This window comes from Chrysemys picta, chromosome 3, assembly GCF_011386835.1.
Source record: "Chrysemys picta bellii isolate R12L10 chromosome 3, ASM1138683v2, whole genome shotgun sequence".
Lineage (NCBI taxonomy): Eukaryota > Metazoa > Chordata > Testudines > Emydidae > Chrysemys > Chrysemys picta.
The window spans coordinates 116,808,561-116,830,690 of record NC_088793.1 but is presented as its reverse complement, the minus strand read 5'-3'; the positions used below and the strand labels follow the sequence as shown (position 1 = coordinate 116,830,690).

General features: G+C 39.9%; 1 protein-coding gene across 2 annotated transcripts in view; it reads right to left on the bottom strand.

Moving 5' to 3' along the window:
• Positions 1-963: 963 nt before the first annotated feature.
• The window catches only part of OPRM1 (opioid receptor mu 1), a 35,919-nt gene continuing 14,752 nt past the window's right edge, over positions 964-22,130 (bottom strand). For both annotated transcript variants that reach the window (XM_005301428.4, XM_065588847.1), the window contains exons 2-4: positions 12,064-12,416; positions 7,032-7,552; positions 964-2,477 (exon numbers count right to left, since the gene is read on the bottom strand). In XM_005301428.4, the coding sequence (XP_005301485.1) occupies positions 2,439-2,477; positions 7,032-7,552; positions 12,064-12,416 (913 nt within the window). In that variant the 3' untranslated portion in view covers positions 964-2,438. The remainder of the gene's footprint in view (positions 2,478-7,031; positions 7,553-12,063; positions 12,417-22,130) is intronic.

Genomic DNA, 22,130 nt, shown 5'->3' with positions numbered 1-22,130 from the left:
GTACATTGTGCTTGAATGAAAAGCACAACTATTTTTTATTAATGCATTACAACCAAAAGTCACATAGTAATTTGTGACTTATTTTAAATCATTGCCAAAAATGAAGGAAATGCATTTTTCTAATGTTTCTAATGCTTCACTACAATGTCTGCTAATAGGTATTCACATTGAATAATGATGGATGTACTTAAGTTAATTATTGAACTGTAGGAAGCCACATTTTTAAAATATTTGACTATCCATGAAGAGTGAAATTACTGTACTTGTGAACATTATTCCATTCCCAGTCCAAAAGAAATTGGGGTTTTAAATAATTAAGCACTTTGAGTGGAAAACTAATGAGTGCAGGAAGCCATGACTTCTGTTTTTAATTTATTGCTCTTCTGGCGTACCACTAAGGGCTTTAAGAAGTTGTTGCTCTTTATATTTCACTTGGAGTTTCTTAAACTCATTAAATGGACTATAGCAGAATAGTGACATTGTTAGTGTTGGTCAGTAACCAAGCAGGCTGAGGATTATTCAGTTTTCCTTCCTGGTACAGATAATGTGTGAGATGCTTCTACTTCTTGCTGTTAGCCAAGGAACAATACAATATACTAGCAAAGTGTGCATCACATTCCTCTCTAGAGGCTCACCCATCACTGCAACCAGATCAAGGGCTTACTTCTTGAAATCTGTGTTGTAATGATGACCCACGTGAGAGGTTCATAGTTTTGTGTTACTGCAAGAGGTGGCTTCCCTGGATTAAATCCTATGGCAGCATGAGGCAGCTTTCAACAGAAAGAGAAAAAAATGGGTTCCATTTTATGTATTCTACTGATGCAGATGCATACTCAGCTGGGAGAAATCGATATACCTTCATTGACTTCAGTAGTGCTACCCTGATTTATACCAGATGGGGGGCTGGCTGTCAATCTGTATTACACTATTCATGACAGAAACAAACATGTTCACACTAAAATATTAGAATTTTAGATGCACTTTAATTACAAGAGAAAGATAAGGTTTTATTTTACAATGCACGTAAATTCATGTAAGTACTTTTTGTCTCATGGATAACTTGACCATTTAATTATATACAGCAAATACCAAACAGTGGCTACAAAATACCATATTACCACAAATTATCTACATGGATAGTTGTCTTTGATACCAGAGAGCAGGTTACATGGCAATTGCTTCTGTACAGTGTTTCTTTTGTACATTTTAAAGTGCTTTAGCAGCCAATAGAAAATGGAAATACAGACTACAATTTTATTACATTGGTTAGAAAAGCATAAATGTTATGGGCTTGGTTTTAAAAAATTAATTTACTTTCAAAATGTAACTTTATTGTTTTTCTTTTTTAAAAAGGCCTAAAGTGTGTTCTGTATTTGCTTAAGCTCTTCACAGATTTAATAATAGTGATTTACATTTTATATAGCTCCTTTCATCCTGAAGAATCCCAGAGTGCTATACAAAAAATGAATATTTGGATGAGTCTGAGATGTTGCTGATTGCACAGTTGAAACTGGAGAAACTAGTTCAAAGAGAATGTATAAATACACTGTGCTAGCGCTGAAAGGATTAACAATCTACATATAGTCACAATGGAATTTACAGAAAAAGCTGCAGTCCCTTTATTGATCTATTTTACAAGCAACAACAACCCAGAGGACCATCAAACCTTCCCAACTGTTATTCCCACTTGCTTCTTCCTGAACAAATGAGAATGCATTATTTTTATTATTAAAATACTTTTGTATATTAAAAGTGGAAGAGGAGGTTAAGGTTTGGGTTTTTGACGTGAGCACTGAAAAAAGTGAGTCATTTTCCATTAAAATGCTAGAAAGGGTCATACTTTTTTTGAGAAAGTTATCTGTGTCACACAGGTAGCTTTGATCTCCTTTGTTACTGTAGCTGACTTTTTTATATGAAAAATCATCACTAACATATGTATTGTAACCGATACAAGAAACCACCAGTATAAAGCACATTTCTAGCTGAAACTATTCCAAAATATCCCTAGGTGTTTTGTATGCAATTCTGCTTCCGTTTATTAGAAAATCACCTCCATTAAGCAGCCTATATTTGCCCATCCCTTGAGTTTTTGCTTCCAACCTAATGCTACTGTAACCATTCAGAGGAAAACTTGGGCCATCTGACCCCAGTAATGTCCAGTAGCCCCCTTTTAGATAAATGTATATATTCTGGATGACTATGTATATTTTTGTACACTGGAGCATGGTAAGCCTCCATTTCATCTGACTCTGCCTGCTATTAGGTTTCATGCTCCTGTAACTGCAATGCAGAGTTGCCATAATGGCAAATCACTTTGATGTATCTTAAAGCAAGCACTTTCCTCCAGGGGGGAAAAAGTGTCTCCTACACATTCCCCACAAACACACCTTGGCACTGGTGTTGTGATTGATTTGAGGGCTATGCAGCAGGAGACCCTCTCATGGCAGTGGTGTGGCTTCAGCTTCCAGAAGTTCCAACTGAAAGGAAAGAAATTGTAAATACCATGAGTACTTCATTGACTTTCCCTCCCATGTGTTTCTTGCAAATGTTTTTTTGGGTGAATTTACCCAGCATTTGCTCCTACTATCTCACTGTGCAAAGCTGAAGGCAAGAATTTTCTTTCAGTTTACATCATGAAGGCAGAGGAAACTACCACAAAAATAGTGGTTTTAGCTTCGGGACTATACCGGAAAAGATCTTTAAAGAGAAATATGCACATTCCTAGTTGATCTGACTCTGATTTCAAAAGAAGCGTAGTTCTTCCACTTAAAACCTCTTGCTGGTTCTCAGTAACATAAGGTGGCAACAATTGTGTTTATTTTTTTACCCACATATTTGAATGGGCTAGATCCTCAGCTGGTGTGAATCAAATAGTGCCATTGAATTCCACTGAGTTATGTTGATTCACACCAGCTGAGAAACCGGCCCAATATGTTTACAACAGAGGAATTAAAATAGAGAAACGTCTACTCCATGACATACACTATGTTTAAACTAGAATACATTACATGCCAAGCACATAATGGTGGCGGTTTTCTTTCTATACGGCGAATCCTATGTGAATTTCATTAGTACAGAACAACTTTGGTCCTTTCAATGCACTTTTTGCAGCCATTGCTGAAAAGTTAGTGTTCTCTGTGATACATGAACATCTTCTAAGATTTTTGCTTCCTATTGTGCCAAATACAATCAATTGTCACTAAAAAAGTTAAAACTCTTAACTTAGCAGAAAGTTCCTCTGTAATAGTCTAAAAGTTTAGTTTGAGATTGAAAAGACAGGAACTAAATCCCCTGCCCACAAAGCCCCCAATAGCATATACATATGGTAGATAGATACATTTTTTTGTCATCAGTGCTGCACCTGCGCAGAAGTGCACTACTAACAATTTCAACAGCAAAACCTGCCAGTTTTTCTCTCCTTGAAAGCCATTGATCATTTCTATGCTCTGACAATGGGCTGTATTTTTCAGTGTTGCAGCAAGTTGAAATCAAGGCAAAATACCTTGCAAGTGAAGTGTTTGTTGCTCAAAAAGTAGAGCTCCTGATCAGATTTAGACCACTGGCTAAAGCGGATTGAAACAGGAAAGGAGAAGCTCTCCCTGCACCAGTCACAGAAGAGGAGGTGCTTCAGGGCAGCCCTGCTCACCCAAACGAAACACAGGAGAGGAGCCTCCTACTTGTCTTTCAGCAAGGAGGTGTTTTCTTTAACTCCTGGTTTAAAATAAGATATGATCTGAGGTCAAATCCAAGCTCAAGTTCAGGTTTAGCAGTGTCAAAATTTCACAAGCTTTATTTCAGCTCTGTCTGCAACTCTGCGGTGGAAATTCCACTAGCAGCTATTAGTTAGAAATGGATTATAATCCTCAAATCTGAATATCCCTATGCTTTGGGGAAATGTGCATCCAAAAATGAATGTTGTGGCTTAGGCCCATCTATAGATCAGATAAAGCTTTCCATTTTTCATATACTAATGAACATGTATGTTCCTGATCATTTAGTTCATTTCATACTTTTAAAAAACAACTTCAGCAATTGCATGCGTTTTTATAAGATAATCAGTTAGTTCCAGACCACCTAGTGTCATTTATTCTTGATTTTCTTCATGAGTAGCAAGCCAAACAGATTTGAGAATCGCATATATTACAGAAAAAGCAATGGGCTCGTTTCTAGAGCCACTCCATGTTCAACAGCTATCGAGCTACAGAATAGGGGCCAGTTCTAAAGATCTGCTGAATTTAGCAATAAACATACACAAAACGACACTTTTCTGCCCACAAGGTTATTTAGGAGTATTCCATTAGGAAAAAACCCACAATGCTTTACAGTAATCGAAGTATGCTATTATTTATAGTGTGGCTATACCCACTCTTTAATAATTAATATAAGGCTCAGTTCTCCCTTAAGATATACACAGCAGAATTTGATCCACAGCATACTTCTGAGATGGTGCAAAATAATTTAATGGGAAAAAAGTGGCTACTCTCCCTTGCTAACACTGGGCATAATGCAAGGGTAGCATGCTCAGCTCCTGGGAGATGAAGCAACTTGTGTCACTCTTCGGTGACTCTCCCTGGATGACTGAAGGGATGGAGCTGATGGGTTCTGAAGTGAGTACTTGTTTAAACCTCCTTGGTTAAGGGAAGTTTAGGGTGACCAGATGTCCCGCTTTTATAGGGTCAGTCCCGATTTTGGGATCTTTTTCTTATATAGGCTCCTATTATCCCCCACCACCTGTCCCGATTTTTCACATTTGCTGTCTGGTCACTCTAAGCTTGGCACACTTTGATTTTATTTGACTGTGGGGCTGTATATAAAAGCATAAATGCACTTACAGTGATGTGTAAGTGAGGAAGGAATAAAAAATGAAGAAGGAATGAAGGGATCCTGAGGAAATCCCTGTCCCTATATAAAACTGCTCAATGTTAAAGTACTTTGGACTCTTCTATGAATGACCCAACATAGGTTTGGAGTATAAAGGAAAGATCAGACCCTCAGCTGGTGTAAATGGCATACTGGCTTTTTGTTGAATTTGATGGGACTATTCTGGTTAATATTAGCTAAGAATCTGGTCCAAAGATTTTAAAACCAGTTCTTACCCCAGTCAGGTGAACGCTATCTGAACGATTCTGTTTCCTAGGTTAAAATCTGCTTGAATATTTTTCTGCACCGGGGATGCTAATGATCCTCTTGTTACTGAAAAATACCTTTTTATTGTTCTTTTTTGCCAGCTGCTGATTATCTTAACAAAGATCAGCTGTTAATGAATTGTGTTGATGATTGCTGAATTTTGAAAAGTCCAATTAATTTTGATAGATTCATTTCTAGCTAATTGATTAAGTCATCATCACAGTATCAGAGCACCTACTTCAATGAACGCAAGTGAGATACTGCCATCTTTTCAGAACAATTCAATGAATTGTCACTTTCTGACACACAATTCTTTGTCAAATTCCCAAGCAGCTCTAGTATCAAGCACTTTGGGCTTAATCTTGCTGGGGTTCTGAGTGCCTTCAGTTCTCATTTAGTGGGAGTTAAGAGCATTCAGTCAGCACTTTGTTAGGGCCCTTTGTCTGTTCCACTGAAAATGATATGAATTGTGCTGAGCAGTCTAAGGAATTAGTCTAACGCCTTGTCTACACTAGAAAGGTTTGTTGGTATAGCTACAGTGATAGTTGTTCTGTCAAACCTCCTAGTGTACTGTAGATGCAGCTGATACTGGAAACAGAGTGCTTTTGCTGATTAAGGGCCAGTCTACACAAACACTTAGGTTTGCAGCAAGTTGGGCTGTGAATCTATTCAGCACTAGCAGGTTTTGTGCCCTTTTTCTTTTTTATGTGACTTGTAAAGAAGACTCAGAAGATCTTGATAAAGGTTTATTTTTCTGCTTCATTTCTTCGATCACAGGAACGTTTAATGTTTTTCTTTCCCTGTTTAGCTTGATGTTTCCCTAGGAAGACTCAGATGTGGAATAGAAGCTCTCAGACCTAATTAAAGGGACATGGGTGTTGAATCACTAACAGAAGAGCTTCTCATCCAGCAGTTTGACAATTGAATTAAATAGGTGTCAATAAAAAAAAGACAAAACAAACCCCAGTGTTTTAAACTGCTTGAAATAAAAATCTCTTCCCCTCTCAGTAAATCAGGTTTGATTTCCTTGGTATCTGTGATGCCATAAACCTACTAGTTCTTTAAGGCCAGACTTCACACACAAGTTGTACTGCTTTAATTAAACCAGTATAGCTGAAGTGGCACAGACACCTCCCCCCAACAAGTCTGGACACGGTTATACTGTCATAAGCTTGGCTTGCATTCTAATAACTTATTCTTTATGGGAAGGGGTTACTAAGCTTCTTTATACTGGCAGAACTGTGCCCACCCTGGGGGTTGCACTAGTATAACTATATTGGTTAAAAATATTACACCTCCAACCAACATAGTTGTACTGGTACAAAAACTGTGTGACGACTGGGCCCAGGCTTGCATAGACTTCCAGGAAAAACAGGGCCTTTCAGAACTTCTTCATAGACCATAAAGAAGCAAAAAGATTGCGCAAATATATTTTCTGCCTTTGACAGTCACCTTTAAAATGGGAAGATAGGGATATCTATTTGGCTTACCACCATGCAGTAGTGGTGTGAATAGAAAAGTCTATGATCCTTCATCAGTCAGTCACAAAATGTTCAGAAGTTGCAAACATTCTGTAAAGTAAGACCGTTCGGTTTCTTTCTCTGGTGTAGTGTGTGTGTGTGTGTGTGTGTGTGCGCGCGCATAGCCACACACAGCCACACACACACACTAGGCCTGATCATGCAAGGTACTTTTGAGAGCCCCCTACTTCCAAACTTCATTGGGTATTGCAAGCGCTTAGCTTCTCACTGGATTGGGTTGTATGTACGTGTACACCAGCTGTAAAGATAAACCAAGCTACCTCCTGATAGCTATAAATCAGTAAAGACTGTAACTTCAGAACACATGTCATCTCCAGGAGGGAGGCCTGAATCCAGAGATGACATCTCCACTGCTAGTCATACCTGATGGTTAGTCCTATCCACAGTATTGGCAGTGGAGGCATGATCACGAGTGTTTTGTCGGATGCGGGTGGAGTTTTGTTGCTCAATAGTGGAGGAAGTGGGAATGCAGAATTCTCTGAAACATCTTTTGAAGTTTTCATCTAGAAATGCATAAAGGACTGGATTAAGGCAGCTATTTGTGTATCCTAAAGCGATACAGAAGTGCCAGGAGACTGTTTGGAACGTAGTTTCTGGAATATTGATCAAGGCTTTAATGATGACATAAATGTGGATGGGAGTCCAGCAGACAATGAACACCGCCACCACTACAAGGACCATTCTCGTGATTCTCCTCAGGTTCCTATCCTTCTCTTTGGAGCCAGACAGCATGCGGACACTCTTCAGGCGTAAAATCATCAAGCCATAGCACACGGTAATGATCAGGACTGGCATGATGAAGGCAAAGATGAATACACAGATTTTCAGTAGATTCTCCCAGTACCAAGCTGGGTGCGAGAACGTAAGTGTGCAGTCAATGGAACCTAAAGTAAAACAAAATTACAGAGAAGAGTGAACAGTTCAGTGTTTAACTTGCTTTGCTTTAGTCTCTTCCTCCCCCCATCCCCCTGCCCCACAACATTGTACAGCACTTTGATGCAATTTTATAACATGAGTAACTGAAACAAAACAGCTTTGATTGGCTGATGCATGTTTGTTTACAGCCATGCAGATACTTTACCGCAGGCCTGTACATCTTCTGAAGAATGCAGTGTTATTGCTAGAGATTTGTGACGTTTTTGTTAGAAAGCCAAAACCAAAGGATTCTTGCTTTGTTTTTGTTTGTCAAAAAGTTCACTTAGGGTTTGCAAACAAACAAACAAACAAACAAACAAACTTTGGCCAATTTTCAATTTCAGCATGAAATCTGTTGAAATAGGGCAGTTTAAACAGTGTTTTGTTTTGAAGGTTTGGGGGTTAAAAGGACAATGAGGAAGAAGGATGGTTTTCCAGCTGTAGAAGGCAGCATGAAAAAGACACAAAAGCAAGAATGGGAGGAGAAGACCAAAGAGAGCAACAAGATGAGTGGGTGAAGCAGAGGGAGTGACAGGAGATGAGTTGCAGGCAGGGGACCTCAAAAGTCAGGAGAAGTTTGAATTTTATGCAAAATGAGACAAGACGGCTTTGGAGGAATTTGGGGCTCAGTCGTGAAAGGTGCTGACCTGATCCAGCAAAACACACAGACACATGCTTACGCACACTGAAATCAATTGGACCACTGTAACAGGGCAGGTTTGCAAACCATCTTGGACGCCTCTTTATTGTCAACACCTCTGTTTTCATTTGTTTCCTCCACCAAGCCATCATCAACATTCCTGTGCAGCACTTCCACCTACAGTGTCCTTCAATCCTCAGCCCTGTCTCCAGTGAGGAGAAGAAGACAAAGCAATCTCACCAGCCAGCAACCTGGCTCCCCTAGGGCCCTGCTAGCCCTCTCTCCTCCCTTTGCACTTCCTTCTTTTGGTTTTTAGCTATATTTTTAGCAGATGGGATAGTTAGCCTCATAGCTCATCAGCCCATGGTCTTCTGCCCCCCAGTCGGGCACTAAATACTTTCCGCACAGAAGCCCTAAGGGTATGTCTATGCAGGGATAAAAAAAACTGTGACTGGCGCAGGTCAACTGACTCAGGCTCACAGGGCTCAGTCTCACAGCTGAAAAATTGCGGTGGAGACACTGGGCTCGGGCTGGAGCCTGAGCTCTGGGACCCTGCAGCCTGAGCCCGAGCATCTAGACAGCAATTTTTCAGCCCAGAGCCCGAGCCCAAGTCAGTTGGCTCAGGCCAGGCACTGTTTTTTTTACCCCTGTGTAAAAGTATGCTAAGTGATCAGAGTGCTGGGTCAGCTGCTAGCTCCCAGCAGTCTGTCACAATCACCTACATGCTCACAGGAAGCATGTGTTTAAGTCCATCCCTAGTTACTACAGCGTTTAAATTTGTGCGTAAGAGCTGTGTTGAATCAGGGTCAGAAAGGTCAGCACCTTGAAGGTTTGAGGCCTTAAAGAAGTGCATGGATGCCTGAGGGAGGGAAAGGAAGATTAATTTAGCTGCTGATTGTTAGAGTACAGAGGCAAGAGCCCAGGAGACTGGAGAGAAGGGGGTTATACCAGTCTTATTAAACATGGATAATAATATACACATGCAAAAACATAACTCACTGGCTGAAATGATCAGGTAAGATGTCATCAATCAGATCAAATGTGATAAATATCTCCACTGAATGTTGGGAGTGAAGGTGATTTTGTGTGTTTATATGAAATCCAAAATGGTAGAATTCAGGAGTTCCCATAAATATTTTTGATAGTGTTTTCTTTGCATTTTAATGTATTTAACAGACATGAAATGTATCGGCTAGGCAGCTCTTCTTCTGTTATCCATATAAAGACAGCAGTTGCAATGCAAGATTTTCCACACTGCTTTCAAACCATAAAATGGGTCTCTCCACACCTGTGGATTTTTCAGATTTCTCTCTCATTTGTGTTATTGCTGCACATGGAGTTCTTAATCTGTGTTTCTACATGTGTGTTTAAATTATCTTAACCACGCCAACTCATGTGTTTAACTCTAAATTGTGACAATAATGGTGGCTACGTTTGTTCCAATGTGATGTTCCTTTCCTTTGTTTGCTTTGGATCTACTTCTGCATTTGCTAGAATTATTATGCAGATGAGTTTTCTGCATGGCACTGGTGTTGTTCTGGATAATATTTCCTGTTAATGTGCTCGTTAAAAAGAAATTCTGAAGTGCTAATATGCTATTATATTCTGGCATACGAGGGAAATATAATGTTTTATATTATGGTGAATGTAAATCACTAGGTGGGTGTGCTTGGTTACAAAAATAGGTTCTATAATAAAAACTGAATATTCTTATAAAGGAAGAGTAGGCAAAGACTGGGTTGCATTGTAGGTGCTTTATATGTCATGGGAGAACTTTATTTACAGCATTTCTGTGCATCTAATATGTGTGTGTGTGTGCATACATACAGCGAGAACAAAGCTCTTTAGTGATCTAAGTGAAAGTTCTCAAATATTTAAAGATAGGAAGTGACATACAACCCCTTCCATATATAATATACACAAACAAGTTGTGCACACAGCTATTACCATAATGCAAGTTAACATAACACCTTACGGTTTCCGTATGAGGAGAGATTAATAAGACTGGGACTTTTCAGCTTGGAAAAGAGACGGCTAAGGGGAGATATGATTGAGGTCTATAAAATCATGACTGGTGTAGAGAAAGTAGATAAGGAAGTGTTGTTTATACTTCTCATAACACAAGAACTAGGGGTCACCAAATGAAATTAATAGGCAGCAGGTTTAAAACAAATAAAAGGAAGCATTTCTTCACACAACACACAGTCAACCTGTGGAACTCCTTGCCAGAGGATGTTGTGAAGGCCAAGACCATAACAGGGTTCAAAAAAGAACTAGATAAATTCATGGAGGATAGGTCCATCAATGGCTATTAGTCAGGATGGGCAGGAATGGTGTCCCTAGCCCCTGTTTGCCAGAAGCTGGGAATGAGCGATAGGGGATGGATCACTTAATGATTACCTGTTCTCTTCATTCCCTCTGGGGCACCTGTCACTGGCCACTGTCGGAAGACAGGATACTGGGCTAGATGGACATTTGTCTGACCCAGTAGGGCCATTCTTATGTTCTTAAACCAGATCTTCAGATTGTATGCAGTATCACTAAGGTAACTCATGCTCTTGTCTCTATAATCCTATTCTTTCTATCATCCTTCCTCTGTTTTTCCCCCCCTTGTCATATTTTTACTTAGACTTGATCTGCTATATGGGACTCCTGAACCCCATGAGGAGTTCCAAAATAGTCAGTACGGGCAAATCTGTTTGCAGGATTAGACTATAAATGATTTTGTTTGTACTAGTGGTGCCCTGCACATTTTTTGATAGTTAAGACTTGATCCAGTGCATTAAGGCTCTATCCTGCATATTTGAAATCAGTGGGAACTTTGTTATTAGCTTCAGTTGGTTCAGGATCAGATCCTAGGTCAATGAGAGTCTTTCCACTGATTTCCTTGGGCTTTGGATGAGGCTCTTAATAGGTCAATAATAATTTTTCTTACATGAAAACTGGAAGCATATTTTAAGAAACAAAAGCCCTTGAAAGTATGTTCCTTACTTGTCAACTATAGTTTGTGGACATCTTATGGCATGACAGACTTCATCTACATACGCGGTCATCTGCAGTACTTGGTGTATAGTTTGTATAGATAGATTTTTGGTTTTTGGAGGGGCAGAGTAGATGTGGAGGACTTTATACCACAGAATCAAGTATTGTCCTTACAGAACCCCACTGGCTCCAAAGGACTTGCTTGACTATAATGGAGTGCCTCAACGTTGATAGGTTACAGTGAATGCTAAAGCTGGCCAACATTTTTCTGAATTGTGACAAAATATCAAAAATTTGAAATTCAAAAAATAAACAGGAAAAATTTAGAGAATTTTCAAGAAATTCCCCTGCCTCCCCACCACACCATTTTTTGACCAAACTATAGTGTTGGTTGAAAATACAATTTGAAATTGAAAAGATTTTGAATTTTGAAACTATTACCCCCCCTCCCCCCAAATTCACAGTTCCCATCTTATTTCCTGCATCAGCTTTAGTGAATACACTGCTGCTTACATATACCCTCTCTTTTGTCAGCCAAACCACAGATCTCATTTTGTTTTCCCCCGATATGGCAATCATCATAGGTCTAGAATACCAACTATACTTCATATAGAAAGCCTTTCTATAACATTACTGAATTTGTGACAGGTATTATTTTAAACATGTTGAAGGGGCCTGATGCTGCTTTCATTTCCACTGATTTCATACCAATGATTTCTCCTGATTTATACAGCTGCAAGGTCAGAATTGAGGCCCAACCCTCTAAAATAAAGAGAGACAGTGCTTAGGTCTTAAGAAAGAGAGTGAGCATTTAAACATTCAGTTTAACTCAACCCCGGTTATGAAAGTCAGACTCACCGTGCCTGTATTTTGTGGTTGCCATGAACATAACTGGCAGACCTATGGTTGAAGAAAGAATCCAGTTGCAGACATTGACAATTTTGGCATTTCTGGGAGTGCGAAAATCAAGAGCCTTGACTGGGTGGCAAACAGCTATGTAGCGATCCACACTCATGGTGCAGAGCGTAAAGATACTTGTGAACATATTGTAGTAGTCTATGGACATAACGATCTTACAAAGGATTGTACCAAATGGCCATGTTCCCATCAAGTAATTCACACTCTGGAATGGCAGAGTACTTGTTGCTAGGGCATCTGCCAGGGCAAGGTTGAAAATATAGATATTGGTGGCAGTCTTCATTTTGGTGTACCTAGAAAAATCAGCAAAGTGGGTGAATGAACACAGCTATCAGTATTAAATAAAATCAATACCAGTGACTTACCTGTAGGAAGCATCTGTGAAACAACAGTATTGGCTTTGAGATTTTCAGAGACACTTTTTATAATTCATTTTATTTAATCAAGCAATTGTCTAATGCACAGGCTTCAAATGAAATATTTTTACACACCTCCATGAATGTTTGTAAAACAAAATGAAGCATTGCTCTAATAAGTGACAATGCAATCTAGGAGAAAATTTGCAGAAGAACCATTATGGCTGAAGCAGAATTGAGACAAAAACTGATTCAACAAATATTTGTAGTATTCACTGGGCACCACACTAGATGAAAAGAACTGCTGTATCTACTAAGTATTGGAATTGTGGTATATAAAAATGGAGACCTAAATCATATATATTGTGGCATTGCAATGGACCAGATTCTTGGTGAAGAAGTAAACAAAGAAAAATGTCCAATATGTCTAAAAATCCAATTTTATTTTAAGAGTTTTTGGCTTGCTAGTAATTTTAGGAAAGTTATATTTAAAACTTACAATATTAAATAACACATTTGCTATAATTATGTTACAACAGTGGAAAATGTAAGACGATCTCATATCCTGAGCTGGTATGTTGGTCTGAGTGACTTACGTCATTAGGAAAAATTGAATGAGAAGAGAGCTGCTGTTAATATAAGTACTAACTCTTTAGAAGTGTACACTTAATAACCAGCTTTAAAAATCAATCAGTTAGTTTTAAATCTACCAAGTACCTTTCAATCACAGCTGAACAGGTAGGGTTTTTTGGTATCTTTTTTTTTTTTAATTTGAGTTAGGCCTGGTCTGCACCTCAAACTTAGGTTGACCTAGCTATGTTGCTTAGGGCTGTGATAAATGTTGTGCCCTATATGGCATAAGTAGGCTAACCTAATCCCATAGACACAGATAGGCCGATGGACAGAAAGAATCTTCCACCTAGCTCCAGTCTCTCTAGTGGGTGGATTTACAGGGATGGTAAAACCCCTTCCTTTGCTGTAGCAAGTGTCTATGCTATAACTCTCCAGCAGCATCGCTGCAGTGCTACAACTGTGCTCCTGTAGTGCTTGTAGTATAGATAGACCCTTAATATTGCTCTGAGTGGTGCATTAACTTCCCCTTTGTTTCATTAACCTTTGTGAACATCCTATAGTTTAGTATTCACTAAGCCATTTGATACTGCATGAGGTCATTGAGTCTAAAAGGTTTGCAGTGGTAAAATGAAACTTTCTCTCTCAAAGTAAGTTTCAGGCCATTCTGCTCTGGAATTCTGATTGCTTCCTAGGTTGCCAAGCCCATTGTTTGTCCTGTTCTCAGTGGGTCATATGATTTTTTTTTTAAATTAAACTCCTTTGTGGTCCCACAAAATAACATGTAAAGTGCCTTACCAAACAGAAAATGTCTTTACATTTTAAGGACTGATTTGTAAAAAACAAATTACTAAAGTTCTTTTAGGATGCCCTCTGGGGAAAGACGTAAAAAGGTGTAAAGGAAGATATTCTGTGTTTCTTTCTCTTGCCTTGCTCTGTTTAGAAATTTTACTGAACAGCAGCTGGTTGTAAGGAATTGGCAGCCACCATTAACTAGTGGCGGCAGACTTGCACAACCTGAATATGGTCTCAAGAACTTCGTTGAAAACTTCTGATCTAGCAGAATATCGGCAGCAGCTACTAATCTCCTAATTTTCTCATTTTAGAGCACTGTGTATCTACAGTCATAAGCAACCTACATTTAATGTTTTTGTTTTTTTAATAGTTTTCTAAGAGTTCAAAACTAAAACAGGAAGCTCATATTGCTCTTTTGGGAAATTATGATACATAATTATGTATCTAAATTATAAACCTAAGCACAGAATGCATTCTGAAACAAAAAAGTACCCAGGCTGCTCATTCTACTTCCACTCCCCACTCTGCCAGGACAGAATGGTGAGTACTTATGTTACTCAACAGACATAAATGTGATCAGAGAGAGACGTAGGTTCTGTGCGAGATTCTCAGAGTACCCACACTTCTTTCCTGTGGAGAGGTACTTAAAAGAAGCTGCTGGGATCCTAAGTGATACTGACGCTGTTGTGGGAGATTCCATGTGGGAAAGATTCAGAAAAAGCCAGAGCTATCAAAACAACCGCTAGGAAGGACGGAGAAAAAAAAATGGCTGGTAGGTGATGGTTTGCTGGAAGGAAAGGGTTAATATTTGCCTGAGAGCCAGTTAGCCAGCCTGCTTGCACCAGAGGGTGGGCCAGGCCTAACTGGAAATAAATCTCAGCTGGGGGGGAATAGAGCTTGTTGCCATAAAGAGGTGGGTGAACCCAGCTGAAGGAAGAAGACCCACAGGAATGGAGGTGGGAAGTGTGCACGTGTACTCACTTGTGTATGTACGTGCTTGTGCTCTCTCTCTCAAGCAGGCTGAAAGAAGGCTGAGATGGAGGAAGGAGAGCAGATGAGCTACTCCAGGGGTGACAAGGGTCTTGAGAAACTGTAGTCTCCATGACCCCCTGAGTGAGGGGAAGAGTGTGCCAGCCCCTGAACAGGGGGGTTGTTGAGGGAACAGGAGCCTGAGGCTTGGGGTAGGGACAAACTGTAGCAGATGAAAGCTATTTGTGACGAAGAGGTGGCTGGCTGAGCCCAACTGAGCTGAAGGTTTGGTTTTCTATTTATTTTCTGTTGGACTTTGGTAAAGGAAGCTGCATCCCTGACAGGGGTGGGGCTCTACAAAGAGGTTTGGCTGAGGGCCAAGGTACCCCAAAGGATGGGGGGTGGGAACTGAGGTAGCACTGCTGCAATGCCATATCTGGCCACGAGGGGGCATGCTGGGACAACAACATGCCATCCCACATAAAAGGGCTTTTCTACACTTTAAATGCTACTGCTGTAGTGCTTCAGTGAAGAAACTACTTGTGCCAACGGGATGGATTCTCCTATCAGTGTAGGTAATCCATCTCCCTGAGCGGTGGAAGATGGGTCAATGAGATTTTTCACACCCCTGAGCAATGTAGTTATACCGATCTAATTTCCTAGGGCAGACCAGGCTCAGATACTTTCATTTTTGTTGTCTTTGCATTATTCATTGTCAGTAGGGCCTTAAAAGTTCATAGACTGTGAATTATTTCATTTCATGGACTATATAAACCATTGATGGAGGATCTTGCATGATGCACTATGTAATCTTCAAATATCTAACTGATCTGTTCTTAAATATAAAGGAAGCAGAGCCTTCATGGTTACTGAAAATATTTGGCTCTCAAGGGCCTGATCAGGTCTTAAATATCTGTCTCTATTGTACATTTTAAAGACTATATCGGGGGTCAGCAACCTTCAGCACATAGCCCATCAGGGCAATACCCTTGCGAACCATGGCCACTGGGAGCTGCGGGGGGCCGTGCCTGTGGATGGTCAATGTAAACAAAATGTCTTGCGGCCCACCAGCAGATTACCCTGATGGGCCGCGTGCTGAAGGTTGCCGACCCTTGGATTATATAAATGGCTTTTTTCTAAAAGATGCACTACATTAAAAGTGATTATTTGTCCAAATAAGGGGATTATTCATACGTCCAGCATCATGTCGGTGTGCAAACAGATTACTGAAGTAACTGGTTTAAAAGACTTTTAACATCATACAAATATAACAATCATTCCCTAAAATATAGATCTCCAAAGACATCATAGCTATTATGTATGTTTTCTGTTTAGGTATCAACCTGCTTGTGTGAGTATTGTGCATAGACTCTTCTGTTATCCAGCCCTATGGGCAGCTATGATGAGTTACAGTACCTTGAAGTAAGTGTGTGTGTGTGTAATTGTAGGACATCTACATAAGTTAAAATATATGTAGTAACATTTGTAAAGTAATATGATAGGGGGTGTAAATTATTAAGAATTTAAAAAGTTGGAATTTTATTTAAGGCAACTTTGAAGCCTGAAAACTACCTTTTTATTAGCTTTTGCATTTTTTTTTTTAAAAGCTTTGCATCAAACCTGTGAAAATTTGAATGTCAACATTTGGCATATTGAATTTCAACAACTGAAATTCTGAAAATGCTGAGGAGTTTATATTGCAATAGGCCTGTTTGTAAGCAAGGGCAGGATTTGACTTTGCAAAACATTACTTATATTTTCACAGAATTGCAATACTTCAAAAAATTTGAGGTTGTGAATATTTTATCCCAGTGCTGGTTTTAATACTTACCAATCAAATAGACCACGTGCAAATTACAATATCAGCATCCATTAATAAGACTTTTATTTAAAAAAAAATCTCATCTTTATTTAATGTTGAGAGCATTGTGGCCAGACTGAGCACAAGAAAAGGTGGTGTACCTTTCTAAAGGGGCTGCAAGGTAAATTCTGCCCTCATTTAGGCTTCAGTCCAGCAGGGTGTTTAAAATACTTGTTTAGCTTTGAGCACGTCAGCTGCTCCAATGACTTCCATGGGACTTCCTGTACTTAAGTTAAGCATGTGCTTTGCTGGATAACTGCCATGCTGCAGGAGAAGAATATTAACGGACACAGACATCCCAGCTCACCATGCATAAAAGTCCAGACAACTGTAAATTATTTGACTAAAGCAGATGGCATGGCCCATGTGGTCTCAGTGCAACAACAATGGGAATACATTGGTATTTTGGAACAAAATAAACACAAATTTTAAAACTTGTTGTAATATTGATGAGACGTGAGTCATCGTTTGTCAATCTTCCTTGGCAATTTAATGCATGACTATTATTTTAAACCACTTTTATCTTCACAGTAGGCCTTCAACTCTATTTGTCATGCTTTAAGTTGCATTCCCTTCTCCTGCATAGCTGACACTCTTTCTCTTACTGCTTATGTAAAAACTTTGTTCTACCAGCAATGTTGTCTCCTTTTTCAATGAAAAATGGGAACCAAACTACTATTCTCCTGGGTACCCTTAGGAAATGGATCCAAATTTCTATAGGACAGAAATGCATTCATTTTTTTAAATTGAAACTATGGGTTGCAGGTGTTTAAGTTTCTTATTTGTAACAGGTTTGCTTATCCAATGCCTTGCATCTTGTTTAGTTGTTTATATCTGTCCAAAAATGGGCCAGAGCCTAAGCTGCCCTAGATATCATCTCAACACAAATGGAGGCAAGACACAGCAGTGTGAGAATTGCAGCTTTCATTAAAATACACATTAGGTTTCTCATCCTCAGGGTTGCAGAGAAATGCTTGAAAATATAAACCCTAGAAAGATTCAAAACTTAAAGCCAGAAGGCAACTAAAAAGTAGCTTAAATATCATGATCATATGACTTTTCCAGGCTTGACACATGCGTTTTGAATACTGCTCCTGCCCCACCCAACTTTGTTCCCAATATTCCCTGGGTGTGCTTGTCACATCAGAGGGGGGTGGAACTCCAAGCTAGAGGAATCCTCAACTGTCCTATTAGAGCAACTTTCTGGCCTTAGGGCCACTAGATTGGTACAGAGCAGGGGCCAAGATCTGGTCTGGTGAGAGCACAGGAAGTGGAAAATAAATGAGAAATTGGCTGTGATGTCATTTTGGGAGTTTCTTTGCAGGAAGAAGGCTCTTATGAAACAGTTAGGCTGCTGTTGTGCTCACTGAAACAAGAGCACAGACAAACCAGCTATTAGGAAATGTGCAGGAAAGACCTGTATACAAATAACAGACATAATTCCTACAAATCTCTCTCTGCTGTGCTTGGGGACATTAAATTATCTCCCCAAACTAACACCCTCTGTGCAAAAATGACTTGTTAAAACAAATGAAGACTTATTACATTCAGATGGATGCATGCATTAAACTAGTTTATGTAGTTGAGGTCTCCTCCTTCAGACGATTAAAATGCATGAAATATGCCAAGCTGAACTAATTTCAATTAGCATTTATTTTCATGGCTGCTCTGATTAATCTTGTATACATGCCTAGACAATGTATTCCCCTAAATAAAGCAATAATTAGCAAGAACATGTTTTCTTTTGGGGCTTTTACCATTGTTAATTCATGGCACTTTAACACAAGTGGTACAACTTACTGAAGTTGCTGTTCCTTTCCTTACTGAAAGGAACTGCAAGGAATCATTCTGTTCAGAGGTATGAGATGAGTGTTAGTGAGATATGCTTTTTATATTGACACGTACAGCAAACCTTGCAGCACAATGGTGTAGCAGCAGCAGTGCTCTGTGTTATACTGTTAAAGAGCTGGATTAGGAAATAGACACTTCTCCAGGCCAGCCTTGTCCAGCAGCTTAGTTTTGTACCTGATGGCATGAGGATATGTGCTACAGGTCGCCAAACTATACAATAAGCACAATACTTGTGGCCTACAGTGGGCTCAGGGCCCAGTTCTGCACTGTTCTTAGTGAGTCTTTGAGTACCAAATACTTTCAATTCTTACTGGGCTTTTAATTCTCAGAGCAAAGTCCACTTTGCATTTAGTACTGACCTCAGGGCTGGCTCTAGGTTTTTTCCCGCCCCAAGCTCCGAGAGCACAACTGCCCAAGCAAAAAAAAGAATGGCCGGAATGCTGCCCTGGAATTGTGCCACCTCAAGCACGTGCTTGCTTTGCTGGTGCCTAGAGCTGGTAATTACTGACCTGAGCATCCCCGTAAGTATTTCATCTTTGTGCCATGATAGAAGAAAAAATTTGCATGTCTGGAGTCAAAACTGTGTGTTCCTTACTTTCCTGTGTGTGTGTGTAGAACCATATGATCTCTGAGGTATACAATCAAGTGGTTACCACACCACAGCATTATAGGTATAGCTCTTTCCCCTTTCTTTGCATCTATACCACTTGCCAGAATAGAAGACCTGTGTTCACTAGTACAGTATATACTCAACTCAGGTATATCATTTTGTCTCAATCCTAGCTGCAGTTATATGCTATGGCACAGTATTATCTGCAATAAAGCCATGATATTCAACATATAGTTGGCGAGTAAGATTTATTTGCGTGGGCATTAGGCATGGCTGCAGCTCCTCCAGAGGAATCCAAAGTAGTGTGGGAACTGAGGTAGCACCGCTGCAATGCCACATCTGGCCACGAGGGGGCATGCTGGGACAACAGTGCGGTGGTGGGTCAGGACAAATTTCAAAAGAGAGACTTAAATGTTCGTTCTGCAAAAGTTTAATAGATATACAACCACTTCTGGGATGGAAGGAGGCAATTTTCTGGATCACATCGGTTAGGAGAAGGACACATTTTGAATAGGATGTTGGGCCAAACCCCTGTGCTAACAACATGGACCATGCAATCCTTTTGATCCAGACCAAGTTGACAAGACCTCTGTTTGTTGTCCATGGACTTTTGCTAGCCATAGTCTAGGAGGCACCTGTAAATGCAGGGACAATACTTTGTTTCTACTTAATACTTACAAAAGTGATAAATGCTGTATGAAGAAGAACAGGAGTACTTGTGGCACCTTAGAGACTAACATGCTCTAATAAATTTGTTAGTCTCTAAGGTGCCACAAGTACTCCTGTTCTTCTTTTTGCGGATACAGACTAACACGGCTGCTACTCTGAAACCTGTCAAATGCTGTATGGAAGCCAGGAAAACTGGACTAATTCTTAGATAACTGCACAATATGTATAAAACAGTCCAAATGGCTTCTTTGGAAATGTGGAACTTATTTGCTTTCCACTACCTGCTCTGTAATTCAGCAATGAGCCATGGAACATCACAGAAAGGAAAGAGTTGCCAAGGCATAGCGTGCAGCAGAGTGAGGGGAGGGCATACCTGAACTGAGATCACACTGAACAGTTATAGTTCTTGCTGTGGTCAGCATGGAATGCAGTAATGCCAGCAAATAATCCAAGTTCTGGCATTACTGCAGGAGACAACCCCCTTCTCTCCCCCCATAACTGCTAGATGATGTGCAGCTTCTCAAAGGAATTTCTGCAGAGGCATTTGAAAAGATATACAGTAGATCTGAATGTAGAATGTACTGGACCAGAGCATAGCTACTATATTGGTGTAAGTCAACTGGTTAGGTTAGACCAGCCTTTGTCTACCCAACTCCTCCCTCCCATTTCTTTGTTTTTTTATTCTGTGGATTCCCCTCCCCACAATATCCTTTCTTCACCTCATTTCCCCCCCTAGACTCTATTCCCCTTCCCCAAGGTGTCTCTTCCCCTAAATTTTCTTTCTTCCTCCAAGGCTCTGCCCTCCAAGCTACTCTCCTCCCATACTAGTGGGTGCAGTGAGAGGAGGAGAAGCATCTCCAGAAGATGAGAGCAACGCTAATCCCCACCCTGTGTTCAGAACACCTGCAGGGTAGGAGAAGGAAGTAGCTTCAAAAGACTAAAAATTCCTTTGGAGAACCCTCTGTGTTCATTGCCCTTTCTTGTGCATTCAGGGCCAATTAGCAGCTTCAGCAGTGACCCAGCTTCTGGAAAGAAGGGCATGAAAGCTGAGGTAATTGTTGGTCCCAGTTAATTTTAGCCACCTGCCACTGCTCTTGTAGGGAATAATGTGACACCCACTTGCACATCTCACTGAGGGTGTCTGACATTAAGTTTTTTAATTAATTGTTTTAATGTGTTGGGCCTTGGGCTCAAGCTACCCATTAATTCACTTGTTGCTTTTTTTAAATGGCACTTCTCCCCCCTGGCTCCCATCACTTTCTCCCAACGGAGGGACAGCTCACATTTTGTCCATGATTTATTACGAATTTACTGGTATTAGTCCTCCCCCAAAGAATGGCAGTTTATCTCCATTCAGAGAGGACATTTTATCTGCCAGTTGAGGCAACATTTTTTGCTTTGACTGCAAAGAATCTAGCAGTCAGAGAGTAAGGAATTTATTTTAGCTAGAATGTGTAATTGCTGCAGAGTTTATATAATGTAATTATTTTACCACTGTTTTTATCTCCTGATTTTATTTCCTCTTTTTTATTGCACATATATGTATGGAAAGAGCCATGGCAGGAGCCTGCACTAAATAAAAACAATTTGATAATGTGTTCTCTCTTTCTTACAATACATCTGTAAAAGAGAAAGAACTGCCAGGGGAAAAAATTCTTTTGTTTTCTATGTTTCAGTGCAAAAATATTCTTATTGTCTTAATCCTCCTCTTTTCCCAGACTTGCAGTGAAGAGCAATTTCATTTAAAAAAGAAATTACTATAAAGTGAATGCTCTGATACACAAACGAATACACAGTAAGAACATTTGGAGCCATATCAGCTCTAGTGTCAATGGGTGAAACTTCCCTGCAGTTTAAGTGTTTAGACTGTCGAACTTCCCTGCAGTCAAAAGGAGGTAAGACTGTCAAACCACCTTTAACTCAGTCCCATTATAACTAGGTAGTATGACACAAGGTGGGTCTCCAGTAGTAGCTGTTGCTCCCATACGAGCTGTGTAATACACTATGAGAAGAGATGAATGTTGCTAATACATACAGTATATCCTCATTATCTAGCAGTGGGCCTTTCTAGGGTATACTTGCTTTGCCAGAAAACCACTCAACTTCAACTACTCACCTTCCCTCCCTCCCTCCCCCATGCTTCCAGTGAAACATATTTTTGAGAAAAATCAGTGGGTGCATCCATGGTAACAAATACAACATTCACGGGAATACTCCACAGGACCTGTGTGCACACAAGCAGTGCTTCATGGCTGCTGGGAATTTTTTAATTCCAAATTTATTTAATAATATTTTAAACACCAATCAAACATGGTTCCAGACAAAA